This window comes from Phyllostomus hastatus, unplaced genomic scaffold (genome assembly GCF_019186645.2).
Source record: "Phyllostomus hastatus isolate PE091 unplaced genomic scaffold, TTU_PhHast_1.1 phas_contig_137, whole genome shotgun sequence".
Classification (NCBI taxonomy): Eukaryota; Metazoa; Chordata; class Mammalia; order Chiroptera; family Phyllostomidae; genus Phyllostomus; species Phyllostomus hastatus.
Genome location: NW_025333583.1, coordinates 489,419 through 505,130, shown reverse-complemented (window position 1 = coordinate 505,130; position 15,712 = coordinate 489,419). Strand labels below are relative to the sequence as shown.

Sequence of the window (15,712 nt, the reverse complement as noted above, 5' to 3'; positions counted from 1 at the left end):
GGGAGGGTGGAAACGGGGGAGGGAGGTGGGGAGGGCTGAGGTGGTGGGGTGGAGGCAGAAAACTGTACTTGAACAACAATAAAAAAAAGTAAAAAAAAAAAAGAAAAGATATTAATACCAGGATCCTCCAACCAAAGAGCCCCAGCAGACACAGCGAGCCCCACTCGTGACTCGTGAACACACACAGACAGCTAACAGCAGCTAACAATGAGCAGACTTTTGAGCAAAGCCTGAACAAATCAACACCACCAAAATACGGGAACTAGAATCTTGGAGAAAATAAAGACAATGCACAAAGACTAAACAAATTATTCATCAGCAGTATCCTCAGAAGAAGAAGAAGAGATATTGTATCCACGAAACAAGAACAGCACACCAGAAAAAAAATACCACTCAGAAAACTTAAAAGAACTTTAAGAAAACAAAAAAATACGATAGTAAAAATGAGAAACTCAAGAAATTGAGAAAATCATCTAGAGAAAAAGAACCAAAAGTAAGAGATGAACAATAGAGGGAAAAAAGAACAATTAAAATTAAAAATTAGACCAGAAGGTCCAATATGTGAAAAAGAGGAGTTCCAAAAAAAAAAATGACATACAAGAAATTGTCCTAAATATTAAGTGCATGTCCCCAGATTAAAAGCTCTCACCAAGTGCCCAGCATAATGAGTGACAAAGGAATCATGGCAGATATCTCCATTCAGGAAGGTCTGTTCAGGGACAATTTGTTATTTTTACTAGAGACAAATTTTTTTAAGGCATTTACATATTCCCACATTGCCATTCTTTTTTTTTTAAAGATTTTATTTATTTATTTTTAGAGAGGGAAGGGAGGGAGAAAGAGAGAGAGAGAGAAACATCAATGTGCGGTTGCTGGGCGTCATGGCCTGCAGCCCAGGCAAGTGCCCTGACTGGGAATCGAACCTGCGATGCTTTGGTTCGCAGCCCGCACTCAATCCACTGAGCTACGCCAGCCAGGGCTGGGACAGATTTTTAAAAAATAACTGTTAACTAATAGAAGATGGTTAACAACTTAAGAGAGGGCTCTAAACAGTCCAGAAGTAGCAGTGGCCGAAAGCAGGTATTACCTGTGTGCTGGGGGGAGGGTGGACAGCAATAACTAGGATATCTGTTCTCTTTCTCCCCCAGCAAGACTGAGGTTCATGTTTCCTTGGAGAGCATGTGACTACCCGCAGGAACAGGAATGAGTAGCCTGCTGATGGAAAGGAACTTGTCAAAGAGAGGGGGCCAGCCCTGGCCTGTAGAAGCAGCTGACAGCAGAGAATGCGTGCCCGAGGGCACATCTGGAGGCCATCTGCCTTGGCCACTGGCTCCTGCACTGAGTAACAGTGACAGAGGACTGGAACCTGGGAGAGAATATGCACATCTTCAGACAAAAAGTTTACTTCCTATAAACCCTTTCTGAGAAATCTGTTGAGCTCTGGCCGGGTAGCCCAGTCAGTTAGAGCATTGTCCCAATATGCCAAGGTTGTGGACCAGGTCTCTGGTGGGGGGGGCATGGGAGGGGCAACCACACATTGGTGTTTCTCTCCCTCTCTTTCTCCTTCCCTTCCTCTCTCTAAAAATAAATAAAATCTTTTAAAAAATTCCTAAATTTTAGCACTAAATGCAAGCTTAATCCTATGTATTTAAACTAAAATGACAAATCTAGTATGCCAGACCTCTCTGTAGAGGAGGGAGGCTACCAGACAAATGGGGCTCACCTTGGACAGGCAGGTGGGCAAATGTGTGCTGGTCTGCCACCAGCGAGCACGGTCTGTCTGCCCCCGATTCCCAACCAGCCACCGATTCCGGGTCAGGCCCACCGCGTCTGAGGTTTACTCACCTGACTCTCCGTGGCAGCTTCCTGTCTGAACTATTGAAGGACAGAAACATCTCGGTGTCCTCTGTTCTTCATTATCAAAATTTTCAGTTTATTCCATTCTCATTTTAGCCTCAGCCTCATTTTTCCCATTATTAATAATGTTGCTTTTATTCTTTAAAAAATTTTTTTAAAGATTTTATTTATTTTATTTTTAGAGAGAGAAGGGAGGGAGAGAGAGAGAAAGAAACATCAATGTGCGGTTGCTGGGGGTCATGGCCTGCAACCCAGGCACGTACCCTGACTGGGAATCGAACCTGTGACACTTTGGTTTGCAGCCCGCGTTCAATCCACTGAGCTACGCCAGCCAGGGCTTAATAATGTTGCTTTTATTCTTAATGCGTAAAAATTACTACCATTTCATAGTAAAACTTTCTAAAGCTGAAAATCTAAGTTTTGCCATGTTTAGGCAAGTTGAACCAAACATAGATACATAGAGGAACACATATTTGAAATAAATTTGCACCAAAAACATATCATGTGTTTATAGTTTAAATAGGTGGGGGAAAAAAAGGAAGAAATTATCCTCGTAATTCATTTTAAAAAATAACATCTTTCTACCTTTGGGAATGCTGGTGCTGTGTGATCTTTGGAGTAATATCTAAAGGTGAAACTACTTGCCATTTGCCCTTGTGGCTTCTCCATGTCTCAGCACGATGTTCAGATAAGAAAATCGTTCCTTACCTAAGAAAAGACCTAATTTCATAAACTGTCCACGATACAGTATCTCTACCACGCTCAGTGAACTCCCCTAATTATATGTGGTTTCCCAAACAGGAAGGAATTGGATCTGATAGAATGACAGTTCTCTGTAGGAGAAAGCAGAGGTAGTTGTGTGCTAAGTCATAAATGTCTTTCCTGGTCAGATGTTCAGGAAGATTCAGGATGCCCCATTCAGTGTGTGGGATCTGGCTCGTCACCCTAATCCTGTAGGAGCCACTTTGTCTGTTAACTGGGTGGGTGGATGCATCTTCTAAGCAAAAAGTATGCAGTCCTTAGTGTTGACTAATGATTAGAAAAATCAAATACCAAGTCTCAGTGGAAAGCTGAAATAAATGTCTTTGGAGAATATGATTCAGAAAGCAGAACTTGATGAAGTAGGATTGAATATATAGTTAGACAATTAATAAGAAAAAAAACACTTGATTCTTATCTGTTGGTATTTTGGGTTGAGTTTGTTGTTTTGACTATGAAGGGTGTGTAAAGTGGGGAAAGAGAACAAAAAGGCAAGGCCTCTATGGAACTACTTCATTTATCTGGCATCTTGCTGGACACTTTGGGTTTATCTCACGTCATCTTTCCAAATGGGTGATGCGGGCATCATTCTTTGCATTTTGGATATGAGGAAATTGAGGCCAGAGAGATTATGAAATTTGCCCAAGGCAAAGGACACAGACCAGGGTTTAAGCCAGACCTGTCTAACACCAGAGTCTGCACTTCCTGTCCCAGGAGTAGGGTTCTTCACTAGGGCCAGAGGTGGGAAGATCACAGCCTCAGACTAGGGGAAGGGGCGTGCATTGCCCAATGTGCACGAAGGCTAAGAAGCCTAATTGGGCCTGCTTTTCCCAGTGCCCCCCTGAGGGCTGCCTAGTGAATCACTGCCGTCCTGGTGGCGAAAGGGCCTGACCTTCAGGGGCCCTCACTGGGTGGACAATAAATCTTTGCAGTCTTGCTCTAGTACTTTGTGCAGGAGAGATGCCAAGAGGGATTAATGAGAAATCTTAGACCTCTCTCGTAAGAAAGCTCAACGTTCAAGTTTATTAAAAAGATGTATAAAGTATAATATGCTAAGTATCAATGAAATGTTTGAAGAACTCGACCACCGGTCACGTGATTTCTATCAAGATACCAAATACTGGCGTGTGTCCTACAAGGAGGCGGATTGTCCGCCCTCCCTGGACAGAGGGTAAGAGGCAATGACAGAGAACTTGACTTGCAAAGTCAGATGCTCCCTGGATGAGCAGAGCTGGTGCCGGTTATCGAACCCACCACAGTGGGCTTCTTCGCCCATAAACACACAGTCGCTCTCCGCCCGCAGCTGGTTGGGAGCTCCGCGAACCCCAGGAGAGCACAGGAAGCTCGTGTCCAGCCAGATCGAAACAGTCTTGCAAAAGCCGGGACGCTCCTCTGCAGCGTTTCTTGCAGGATGTTAATGAGCAAACATCCACAGTTCAGCAGAACGAGATTTTTTTAAAACCTTATTTACAGACTTGAAGATTTTCAAAATAGCAACAAATAGATAACTTTGTATGTGTAATGTGACTTAACATAAGCTAATACCATAATGGGGCTCTGTTCACAAATATTTGGGGGGTACACCTGGGCTCAGCCGCCCTCAGGCTGCGCGTCCTGTGAGACAGTGGTGTTGACTGCCATGCCCATGCCCCTCCCCCGGCACGTACAGGAGTGTCTCCCTTCCTGTCTTTGGAGTATCAGTGTAAGCAAATGATTATTAATATTATCCTGCGTTATTATTCTTTTTACTTATCGGGTGCAGAGTATTCCAGCATCGAAATGTGCTATAATTGTTTAACTAGCCCCAACTGTCGGACCCTCAGGCTGGTCCTGACTCTTCATTATCATCATTAACCTACGACAAACATTCTTACACGCAAGACGTGCACACCTCTCTGATAAATTCCTTAGGATGGACTCTTACACGTGGCATGTCTGGGTCACACTTGCCAAACTGATTCACATTCCTTTCGATGATGATTAAGGAACCTTGTATTCCTTCTCCTCACCACTATTGAGTATTGTCCCTTCAAAACAACCTTCACAAGTCTGAAGTAGTAAGTGGTAGAAAACACCCGTCTCGCACGTTTTTCTGTTTCAGAAAGGACAGCATGCGGAACGTAATCGAGTCTCGACAAGGCTCAATTGCAATTCCGAGCAGATCTCTGGGCCACTCTGTAAAGCTTGTAGTACCTCGGAAGTTATATGCAAAGAGAGCTTCCTGCCTGGGAACAGACTGTGTTTACCAGTTGGGAGTGAGGAGGCTTGGATTCTGGTTCTAGCCAGCCTTGTTTCCTTAGGCAAGTGCTGTATTCTCCGTAATTTAAATACCTCGGAGGAGCCAGCAGGATGCTTATCTATGTGGGCGAGTTAGCTTCATACCGTGCCCTGAGGATCCTCCCTCCAGAGGCCCTTGCTAGGTAGGGCAGGCACTTAGAGTACTGCCTTGTAAATCAGTGCCAGAGGGCTAGTGAATTACTATGAGGAATGTCAGAAATAATTTTTCATTGCTGAAATGAATGATGTGCAAGATGCGAAGCTGTCAGGTAAGATTGTACAAGTGTCTCTCTGCCTTTTATTGAACAACATAAGTTTGGTGACATAATGTTTCTGGAGCAGAGCCCTGTCCAGAACTCCATTTGTTCCCTGATCCACTTAATCAAGGACTTAGTTGCTTGATCTGGCTAGAAGGGTAGCTACTTACGTCATTATAATTCAGGTGCACTTGGGCCAGAGAGAAATTTTCCTGGGATGGTTCCCCTAGAGTGCCAAAGAAGACAGTGAGGGGGGCTCCGCTGAGCTTCCAGAAACATCTCTGGGACTCTAGAGGTGCCTGCCTGGCGACTAATGTCTTTCCTGGGGCAGAATTCAATCTGAGATAACCTCTGGTAGTAAGGTTGTGGGGAAGGAGACCTGTCACTTCTAACTTCACCTCTGAGACTTTTTGCTCTCCTGTATGTGTAGTGGAAAGACTAAATTCTTTGACTTCCCAATTAGTTGTAAAAGTTCTAGATCATGTGGCATAAAGAACACACCATTAAATTCAGGTTGTCTGGCATTGTCATTCAACAGAAAGGGCATATTATTTATAGTATTTATTGTTAACTTTAATGATATTTAATAGAAAGGGAATTGAAGTGCAGAGAGATTAAATAAATTGGCTAAGCCTTTCTCCAAAATTCATGTTCTTTCTACTGTAATACTTGATACCCCTCTATTATGAACTGAATGATATCCCCCCCCAAGTTCCCAGATTGGAGTCCTAACCTCCAATGCAACTGTATTTGGAGACAGGGCCTTTGAATAGGTAATTTAGTAGCTCAGTGGATTGAACACCAGCCTATGAATCAAAGGGTCGCCAGCTCGATTCCCAGTCAGGGCACATGCCTGAGTTGCAGGCCAGGTCCCCAGTAAGGGGCGCGTGAGAGGCAACCACACATTGATGTTTCTCTTCTCCCTCTCTTTCTCCCTCCCTCCCCCTCCTTCTAAAAATGAATAAATAAATTTTTTTTTTTAAAAAGGTTAAGGGTAGTCATAAAGGTGGAGCCCTAACCCAACGTGACTAGTGTCCTTATGCGAAGAGAAGAGACACCGGGATGGGAGAGAGGGACCTGTAAATAAAGGGAGCCCCGCAGCAGGCTCCCACCTGCTTACCCATTTTGCGTGAACCTTATCTTACCTTACCTGGTGATGCCAGTGGGGGACGACCTCGGAGCCATGAAGCCAAGCAATGTCTCTCCACTGTCCGTCTCCTGCATCATCTTCCCTGGCTGTCCTCGTGCAGAAACTGTTTGTTTTGTTGCTCAAGTTGGTGGGAGTTTTGTCATCTCAAATAACTACCCAGTTCCATTATAGGTTGGAAAACGTGAAATAAGTTGGAAAAGCTTCAAGGGCCTTCTCATTAGGCCTGGTCATTGGCAGCCATGAAGTCAACGTGGGACTTCAGTGTGGTCCATCACCATGGAAATGAAGTTTGCTTAAACCAAAATGCTTGTAGAAATCAAACAGACTATCAGCAGTTCCATCACCAAGAAGTGTCCTGTGCAATGACACTGCCGTGCATCAAACAATGCATAATGGTGCTTCCTCCGGCCCCTGTCCATGTAACTGTCCCTCTTTAGGAGAAAAGTGTTCACTCACCTTGTCTGTGCTGTAGATGGGAAAAGAGTCAGAGAGTGGAGCAGTGACCTTGGGATTGGCTCCCCAATTTAGAGAATCTATGTTCTAGGAGGTCTTCAAGAAACGTCATTTGCCTCTGGGTGATTTTTTACATCAATTCATTTGATAGATTTTTAAGTTTTTAAAAAAATATTTTAATTCAAGGACATACTCATTGGTTTTTTAGAGAGGGGAAGGGAGAGAGAGAGAGAGAGAAACATCGATGTGAGGGAGAAACTGATTTCTTGCCTTTTGTACAACTGGTTGCCTTGTGTCCCGACTGGGAATCGAACCTACAACCTAGGTCTATGCCCTGACCAGGAATTGAACCTGCACACTTTCACTGTTCAGGATGATGCTCCCATCAACTGAGCCACACCGGCCAGCGCTGACTTGATAGATTTTTAGGATTCCTTCCAACACTTTGATTCTGGGACCCTAATCACTAAGAAAAATGTCCACTGGCGCACAGACCTCACTTCCATTTGCTGTGACGCCACATTGCAAGTTACAGGCGATGCTGGGCGCATAACCTATGTGCCCGCCACAGTGATTGCGCAAAACCCCAACCGAACTACAGCGGTTGGCCTTTAAGTCACTTTTAATTCATATCTCCCTTCTTTTCAACCACAGGTCATCTTTAGATGGTGGAAGGTTTCTCTGAGGAGTGAGTATCGATCATCAGAACCTGGAGAAACAAAAGAATCTCATGAAGACTTCTTAGAGAATTCACCTCTTCAGGGTAAGGAAGGGAGTGTGTTATGTACTTACTGCTGTTACGTTCCCTTGAATTAGCAACAGATTTTCATGATAAAAGGATCATCATTTGCAATATTGATATGTCATTATGTACTTTATATAATACAGTAGCAGTAGGAGAATAGTAGGTTATTAAGAAGTAGAAAATTGTTAACATATCCTTAAATTTTGGGGCAGATCTTAATGTGTTTAAGATGCCAGGTTAACATGTGGATTCCATTTATAATCTTAAATCATGAAAATATATATTTTTGCTATAATATTTTAAATTTATTTTTTATGGTTCAAGCACATTTGTCCCCACCACCCTCCCCCGCCCCATTTTTTTTTTGCTATAATATTTAATTAAAATGGATTTCCTCTAGTTAAAAATAAAAGGTGCTAAAAACATACTCAAATGATCAAATCCTTCAACTCTTATGTATTTTGGCATTCACTTAAAATCACTACCATTTCTTTTGCTCTCGAGGTTGGCTTGAGAAGTTGTCTGAATGAACTTGGACTTAACGACAGAGACTGCCCTCCAGTATCCCCTGTGCTTTCTTGCTTCTCAATGTGAAAATTTCAAACATAAAAAAAGTCCAAAAATGGTTTAAAAAAAAGTCATGTACCTGTAACACAGCTTCCACAATACTCAAAATGTACAAAAACCCCACTGTTTCCACTGTATTGTTTTGAAGCCAATCTCAGTGGTCATAATCATTTCATCCTTTTAAGGTGCATCAGGATGTGTCTCTAAAAGAACTTTCTTTAACTGAACTCTAATAATTATTCCTTCACAATAGAAATTTAAAGCTGGAAATCACTTTTATATGCATGTTCTCGTTTTATTGTTACAATGTCCACGTGAAATAAACAGTAGTATCCTCGTTAGTATCCCCAAATGAGATGCAGGACGGCGGTGCCTTTCCTGGGGCCCCACAGCTGACTACTGATGCTGCCCGGACTAGGCAGTGAGGGTTGAAAAGTCAGGTCTGTTCATCCCCCCTGGGTGGGTCTTCGAGCACCCACACTCTCAGAAACATCACAGCATGTAACAGTTGTTTTTTTAGAGAGAAAGAGAGAGAAGGTTTGATTTTTGTTGTTGTTGTTTCCTTAAATAGTTAAATGCCTGGATGGATGGCTTCCAACTCCTAACATCATAAACGTTATTTCCTTAACTCTTTAATAGCAAGTATTTGCAAAATTCGTTATTGGCTTGAAAAGAACCATGTTGGGGAAAGACTGTCCATGTTTCAGAGAGTAAAACCCAGGCCAGGCCTTCCTGCCTTATTTAATAATTGAATAGGCATGTTTCTGCGGAGATACGTGGTTATAAAAGAAGCTTCTGGAGAACACTTTTTATTTTCAAGTTAGGATCCATTTTATTTTCTAAACCCTGTAGCACCTAACCCTGTAGCACACAAACCCTGTGTCTTTACTGAGTGCTGAGTACTCACCAACAGACCACGTGGTTTTCTGATCGACTTGCACAAACTCCTGGAGATGGGGGTTTGGGCCTCACAGATTGGAGACCATTGTCCTTTCTTTGTCCAGAGGCTTAAGGGCCAAATCTTCACCTGCCTCCCGCTTGCCCCAGGGAGATAAGATGCTGGGGGTAGGGGTGGGGGTGGGGAGATGTCAGCTTCAGGATCACCACTTGGGGGCTTCCCTGATCCTGGAAGAACAGGCAGTGGAGTGGGGATCTGAGGGTGGGTTGCAGCCTGGCTCCCGCTGAGCCCTCCTTCCTGGGGAGAGGGGTGGAGGGGTTCACACAAGGAGGGCACCCAAACAGGCTTTTCAAATTGCGGTTTGGAAAGCGGCACTTCTCAGGACTGCCTGCTGGCCTTTCTCCAGGAGCAACACTGAGATACCAAATTACAGGGGCCTGGCCTGGCGAGTTCAAAAGCTCCAAGTCTCACTTTTTAGACCACCTACCGCAGGCAGCCCAGCAGAGGGGAAACTCAAACCCCACTGCTGTGGGTCCCCTCCTCCCCCTGGGTTCTTAGGGAATCCCTCCGAGAGGCCTCTGCAGCAGAAGGCGGGGTGCACGGTGGCACAGAGCGGGACTCAGGGGTCAGCGGCCAGGGTTTGAATCTGTGCTGTCTCCACCCAGCACGGTACAAAATCAGCTCTTAATCACTGTTTGTTGTTGTTGTTGTTGTTGTTGTTGTTAAGAAACAGTGTTTCAGTCCCTTCTTTGCCGTAGTCCCAAGATCCCCTCCCTCCACAAAGTTTTTCTTCTCCACAGTGATTGTCCTGCTTAAATCCTACTCATTGGTGGCGCGTCTTTAGAATCTGGGTCGCTGTTGCTGGCAAAGGATCTGAACCTGCTTACTCTTGCTTCCTTGGTCCCCGAGCAGCACTTAGCTGGAGGTGACATTTTCTTCCTGACCTCCAGGGCACCTCGCTCTAGATTCTGCTCCTGCCTCACTGGCCCGGTTGTGCTTGCTGGTCCTCCTCATCTCTCCACGTCTAAAAGCTGCAGCTCAGGGGTCAGCTCTTGTGTCTCGTGTCTGCCTCTGCTGGCTGGGAGGTTGGATCAAGCAAGGCTCAGGCTTTGAATGCCACCCATCACGAGACCATCCCTTATTTCCAGTCTGTGCCTCTCTCTGAAGCTCCACACTCAGGGACTTACTGAGCTGCCTCCTTGACATCTGCCCCTAAATATCTAATAGGCTCTCAAATGTCACGTGTTCCAAACAGCCCCTGATGGTCCTCTGCCCATCTACTTCCCCCCAGATTCTACAGTTATCCTTGGTTCCCTCTGTTCTCTCTCTTACGTGCCTGATCCAGTCCATCAACAGAGCTAGAACCCAAGCTGTGGTCACAACCTCCGAGACGACACCCAAAGATGCCCACCAACCAATAGTCACACTTTTCTGTGATCCCCTTCCACACTGCATCTGGGCCAGCTGTGCAGCCAACAGAATTCAGCAGAAGTGATGGTATGTCACTTTTGAGGTTAGGTTGTAAATGACACTGCAGTGTGTCATTTCTCTCTTTTCCCCCTTTCTCCATCTCTTTCATCACTTGCACTGGAGGGAACCAGCTACTATGTCTGAGGCAGCCCTGTGGAGAGGCCCATGTGGGGAAGGACTTGAAACCAGAAGAGCCAGCATTTGTGCTGCCTGTCACCTACCAGAGCCAATAAGCAAGACAGGGATTGCATTTTTTTTTTAAGATTTTATTTATTTATCTTTAAAGAGGGGAAGGGAGGAAGGAAGAGAAAGAGAGAGAGAGAAACATCAATGTGCGGTTGCTGGGGATTATGGCCTGCAACCCAGGCATGTGCCCTGACTGGGAATCGAACCTGCAACCCTTTGGTTCACAGCCTGAGCTGAATCCACTGAGCTATGCCAGCCAGGGCTGGATTGAATTTGTGTGTGTGTGTGTGTGTGTGTGTGTGTGTGTGTATTTTGAGATTTTATTTCTTTTTCAACAGAGGGGAAGGGAGGGAGAAAGAGAGGGAGAGAAACATCAGTGAATCTTTATAGGCCCTTTATTCAAATGGCTGGGGAGCCGGTTCATACCCTAACAGGCTGTCTTAAATTCCATTTGAAACTGACCTCTGTATAAGGAGAAGAAAAGTGTAGATAGGGGTTTGGAATTCAGGGAGAAGTTAATCAGATAAAAGCTGAAGCATTTTTTCATCTGCTTCCTGGGTGTTGGTCCTTTATCTGTGCCCTGGGGTGGTCTTTATCTGTGTCTTGGGTGGTGGGCGTCTCACCCTGGAGGACAATGGCTCAGATAGCATCTCGACTGCTGGCATTCCTCCTGAGGTACAAAGGTGGAACTATTCATGGTGGAGTCAGGGTGGGTCATTCCTTCAGTTCCTGGAACAATAGCTTTTACAGGCATTGATTACTAAGCGTATTTGCTATTACCTGAACCAAAATCTTCCAGCTCTGGAGTCCTCTATTACACTGAGGCCTCCACCCAACAGCCACATTCTGGAGCTTTCCTGGAGCAGGATCTTTCTGCTTTAGTCAAGGCCTCAGGTCTTGTGAGAGGCAGGTCCTGAGGCAGAACCTTCTGGTGAAGCCACTTCTAGATTCCTGAGCCTCAGGACTCTGAGATAATAAATGTGTAGATAACTAACTCGGGAATGCTTTTCACCGGCTCTACTTCTGGTTCCTTCTGGTCCCTTCTGGTCCAACCAAGGACAACCTTTCTTGGGTAACTGAACTAGCCTTCCATTTAGTCTCACTCTTTCCGTCTTTGCCCCACAATCGTTTGTTCTCAGCACAGCAGCCAGAATCAGCCTTTCTTTCTTTTTTTTTTTCTTTCTCTTCTGTTAAAATTTATTTTTAGAGAGGGGAAGGGAGGGAGAAAGAAGGAGAGAAACATCAGTGTGTAAGAGCAACATCTATGGGTTGCCTCCTGCACGCCACCAGCCGGGGACCTGGCCCACGACCCAGGCATGTGCCCTGGTAAGGAATCGAACCAGGGCCCTTTGGGTCACAGGCCAATGCTCAGTCCACTGAGCCACACCAGCCAGGGCCAGAATCAGCCTTCCAGAGCATCACATCAGGGCACATTACTTCTCTGCTTCAGACCCTCCAAAGGCTTCCTGGTGAACGAGGGCAAAAATCCAAGGCCGGCAGTGCCCTTCAGCCCTCCTCCCCTCTTGCTCGCTCTCCTTCTGGCACACTGGCCTCCCTGGTGCTTCTTGTACGAACCACATGTGTTCCCACCTGAGGCCTTCACACTTGCTGTCGGTTCCCTTTGTTAAGAATAGGTTTCCCAGGAGTCCCCGTGATTCGCTCTTCATTCAGGTCTCCACTGAAAATGCCTTACTAGAGAGTGTTCCCCTGGCCACTGCACAGAAAGTCACCACCTCCTTGCTTGCCCTGGGACACCGTATCTCCCATAGTGCTTATCACCACAGGACGTGCCCTGTGCTACTTGTTTGTTTGTGTGCTGTCGGCCTCCGCCACTGGAGGGCAAGCTCCATCATGGTGCGGACTTTGCTTGGTTATTGATGTGTCTTCAGCCGCCACCCAGAACGATGCCTGGTACATAGCACTGTAATTTGCCGTATGAAGTCTTGGAGAGAACTCCTGGAGTAGCACAAAGGTAAACTCTGAAACAGACACTTCTAAGTTATAAGTTCAGTTCTAACAGAGTTTAGGTTTCTGATTAATAGTTTAATCCAGGGTGTGAAAATCTTACACCAGGATTAAAATTATACTACCAGACTGATAATTTTAAGATGGTTTTTCAAACTCAGGGACCAGGTCTTATTAATTATTCTATTTCCTTTTTAAAAAATTTTCATTTATTTTTAGAGAGAGGGGGAAGGGAAGGAGAGAGACAGGGAGTGAAACATCGATGTGGAAGAGAAACATTGGCTGGTTGCCTCCCGTACATGCCCTCCGACTAGGGGCTGGACCACAGCCCAGGCTTGTGTGCACCCTGACCCCTGACCGGGAATCAAATTGGCGACCTTTTGCTTTGTAGGATGATGCCCAGCCAACTCGGCCACAGTGGTCACAGCAATTGTTCTGTTTTCAAGATCAGGTACATGGTAGGCAGTTAGTACATGTTTGTTCAAGTCAATGGAGAAAGATATATTTTCTCATAGTTATTTTGTTTAATGTGACATACATAAAATTGTTGTGCTCAAACTATATTTTCAAGACTAAATCATGTAAGAGCACAGGGAGTAAGTTTTAGTACTTACTAATATTTTTTATACACTGGGGGGTTATAAGTTGCACTAAAGTTGTAAATCATATAATTCTGTGCTAGTCTGCTAGGGCTGCCATAACAAAATACCACAGACCGTGTGACTGAAACAACAGACATTTATTTTCTCACAGATCTGGAGGCTAGAAGGTCAAGGTCACGGTGCTGGCGTGTTGGTTTTCTCCAAGGCTGCTCTCCTTGGTGTGTAGATGGCCGTCCTCTTGCTGTGTCCTCACACGGACTTTCCTCTGTGTGCACGTCTCTCCATGGTGTCTGTGTGTCCAGCTTTCCATCTCTTAGGAGAACACCTGTCAGGCCGCGACCGGTGTGGCGCAGCTGGTTGGGCGTTGTCCTGCAAAGCGAAAGGTCACCTCTTCAGTTCCATTGGGTTCCCTGTCAGGGCACATGCCTGGGTTGTGATGCGGGTGTGGTCCCTGGTTGTGGGGGGCGGGGGAGTGAGAGGCAACTGATTGATGTTTCCTTCTCACATTGATGTCCCCCCCCACCCCATCTTTCTCTCTCCCTTCACCTCTCTCTAAAAATAAATACAATACCAGTCAGATGGGATTACAACCCACCTATATGATCTAATTGAACAGTTAGCTCTCAAAAGTCCCTGTCTCTCAGTACAGTCACCAGAGGTGCTGGGGTTTAGGACTTTGCCCTGTGAATTTGGGAGAGGTGGGAGGGGGAACAATTCAGCCCACAACAAAATCCAAGCTTTTCGTGCCGAGAATTTCCTGAAATTTTTATAAGCAGGGTATACCATTACTAAATTAGTAATTAATGATTATACTAATCCCTACTGCTACTCTAACAAGTTACCACAAATTCTGTAGCTTGTATAATGCACATTTATTATTTTACATTTCTGGAATTCAGACATTTCCCTGGGCTAAAGTCACGGTGTCGGTAGAGCAGCATTTCTTCTGGAGGCTCTGGGGCAGAGGGTACTGCCCTGCCTTTTCCAGGTTCTGAGACCTCCTGCCCACCCAGGCTCCCGGCCCTTCCTCCACCTTCCAGCCGGGCAGTGGCTGGGCCGCTCTTGCTGCTCGTGCTCGTACTGACCGCTTCCGTGGCCACACCTCCTTCTCTGGCTCGGACCCTGGACCCTCCGGCTCCCTCTTTCCTTCCAGGGACCCCGGGACTACGTCGGGCCCACCCAGTTAATCCGGGATGAACTTCGGTCTCAAGATCTTTAATCACATCTGCAAGCCCCTTTGCCACGTGAAGTCCCTTATTCACAGGTTCTGGAGATTAGGATAAAGGATGTCTCTTGGTGGGGGAAGGGGGTAGCATTCTTCTGCCCAGCACAACGATGCGTGTTACAGCAGCTAGAATCTCAAAATCCAAAGTATGGCTGAATTTTTCCTCTAGATTTGCATTTTAAAAAAATGATAAACTAAGCCCTGGCTGGCATAGCTCAGTGGATTGAGCGCGGGCTGCGAACCAAAGTGTCGCAGGTTCGATTCCCAGTCAGGGCACATGCCTGGGTTGCGGGCCAGGTCCCCAGTGGGGGCCACATGAGAAGGAACCACACATTGCTGTTTCTCTCTCTCTTCCTCCCTCCCTTCCCCTCTCTAAAAAGAAATAAAATGTTTAAAAAAATGATAAACCAATGTTTATTATTTTAAAAGTCATTCATACACTGCAAAGTACAGAGAATTGTTTTCATGACAATTAAGAGTATTGCCTAATATCTCTACTCAAACCCTGGCTCCAAGACCCATTAGCTGCCTGACCTGGGGGAAATTCTTTAATCTCTCGGGACCTCAGTTTCCCCAACAGTTGGCAATGGAAATAACAATAATAATAACATCTACCTCATAGATTACTCCTTATGAGAACTAATTGAATGAAGTGCTTCTAATTTGCCCAGCACATGATCACTACTCAGGAAATTCTAGCTATTACAGATTTTAAATTTTAAAACGTAAAAATTCCTCTCTTCCTCCAGTCCCCAGAGCTAATTACTATAAATAATTTCATTTGCATCTGACTTCTTTCTGTTTTGGATGGTGTGTGTTTGTTTAGAAAAATAGAATCTTTAAATCTTGAATTAGCTTTTGCACTTAATTTATTGTGAACATTTTTCTGTTATCGTACATAAATAACCCTGTTATTTTAGAAGACTGTCTGGTATTCTGTTTACACATATCCAATCCTCAACTGATGGGCATTTTCAAAACCCTTTAGGTTCATTCTGGGACATATACAGGGGTGAGCAAAAGCAGGTTTACAGCTGTGAGCACACGAAACAGTTTGTTTTTGTATTATTTATTATGTATTAGTTATTATATTATTTACTTGTATTACGTATCTTCTCATTGTTACTATTTTGTATCCTTACTTATGGTTTATCTTTTAGGTATTGATGGCTGGCAGTTTAACCTGCTTTGCCCACCCCTGTATATCTTTGTACGCTTAGGTGAAAATGTCAGGAACAGAGATTTCTAGACGTGGAATCGCTAACCCAAAGAGACATGCATTGTACATTTTGGTACTGGAG

At 45.0% G+C, this 15,712-nt stretch overlaps 1 protein-coding gene across 1 annotated transcript in view; it reads left to right on the top strand.

Moving 5' to 3' along the window:
- The window catches only part of FBXO36 (F-box protein 36), a 67,329-nt gene that overhangs the window by 37,623 nt on the left and 13,994 nt on the right, over positions 1-15,712 (top strand). Inside the window, exon 2 of the mRNA XM_045853446.1 lies at positions 7,408-7,516. Within this exon, the coding sequence (XP_045709402.1) occupies positions 7,408-7,516 (109 nt within the window). The remainder of the gene's footprint in view (positions 1-7,407; positions 7,517-15,712) is intronic.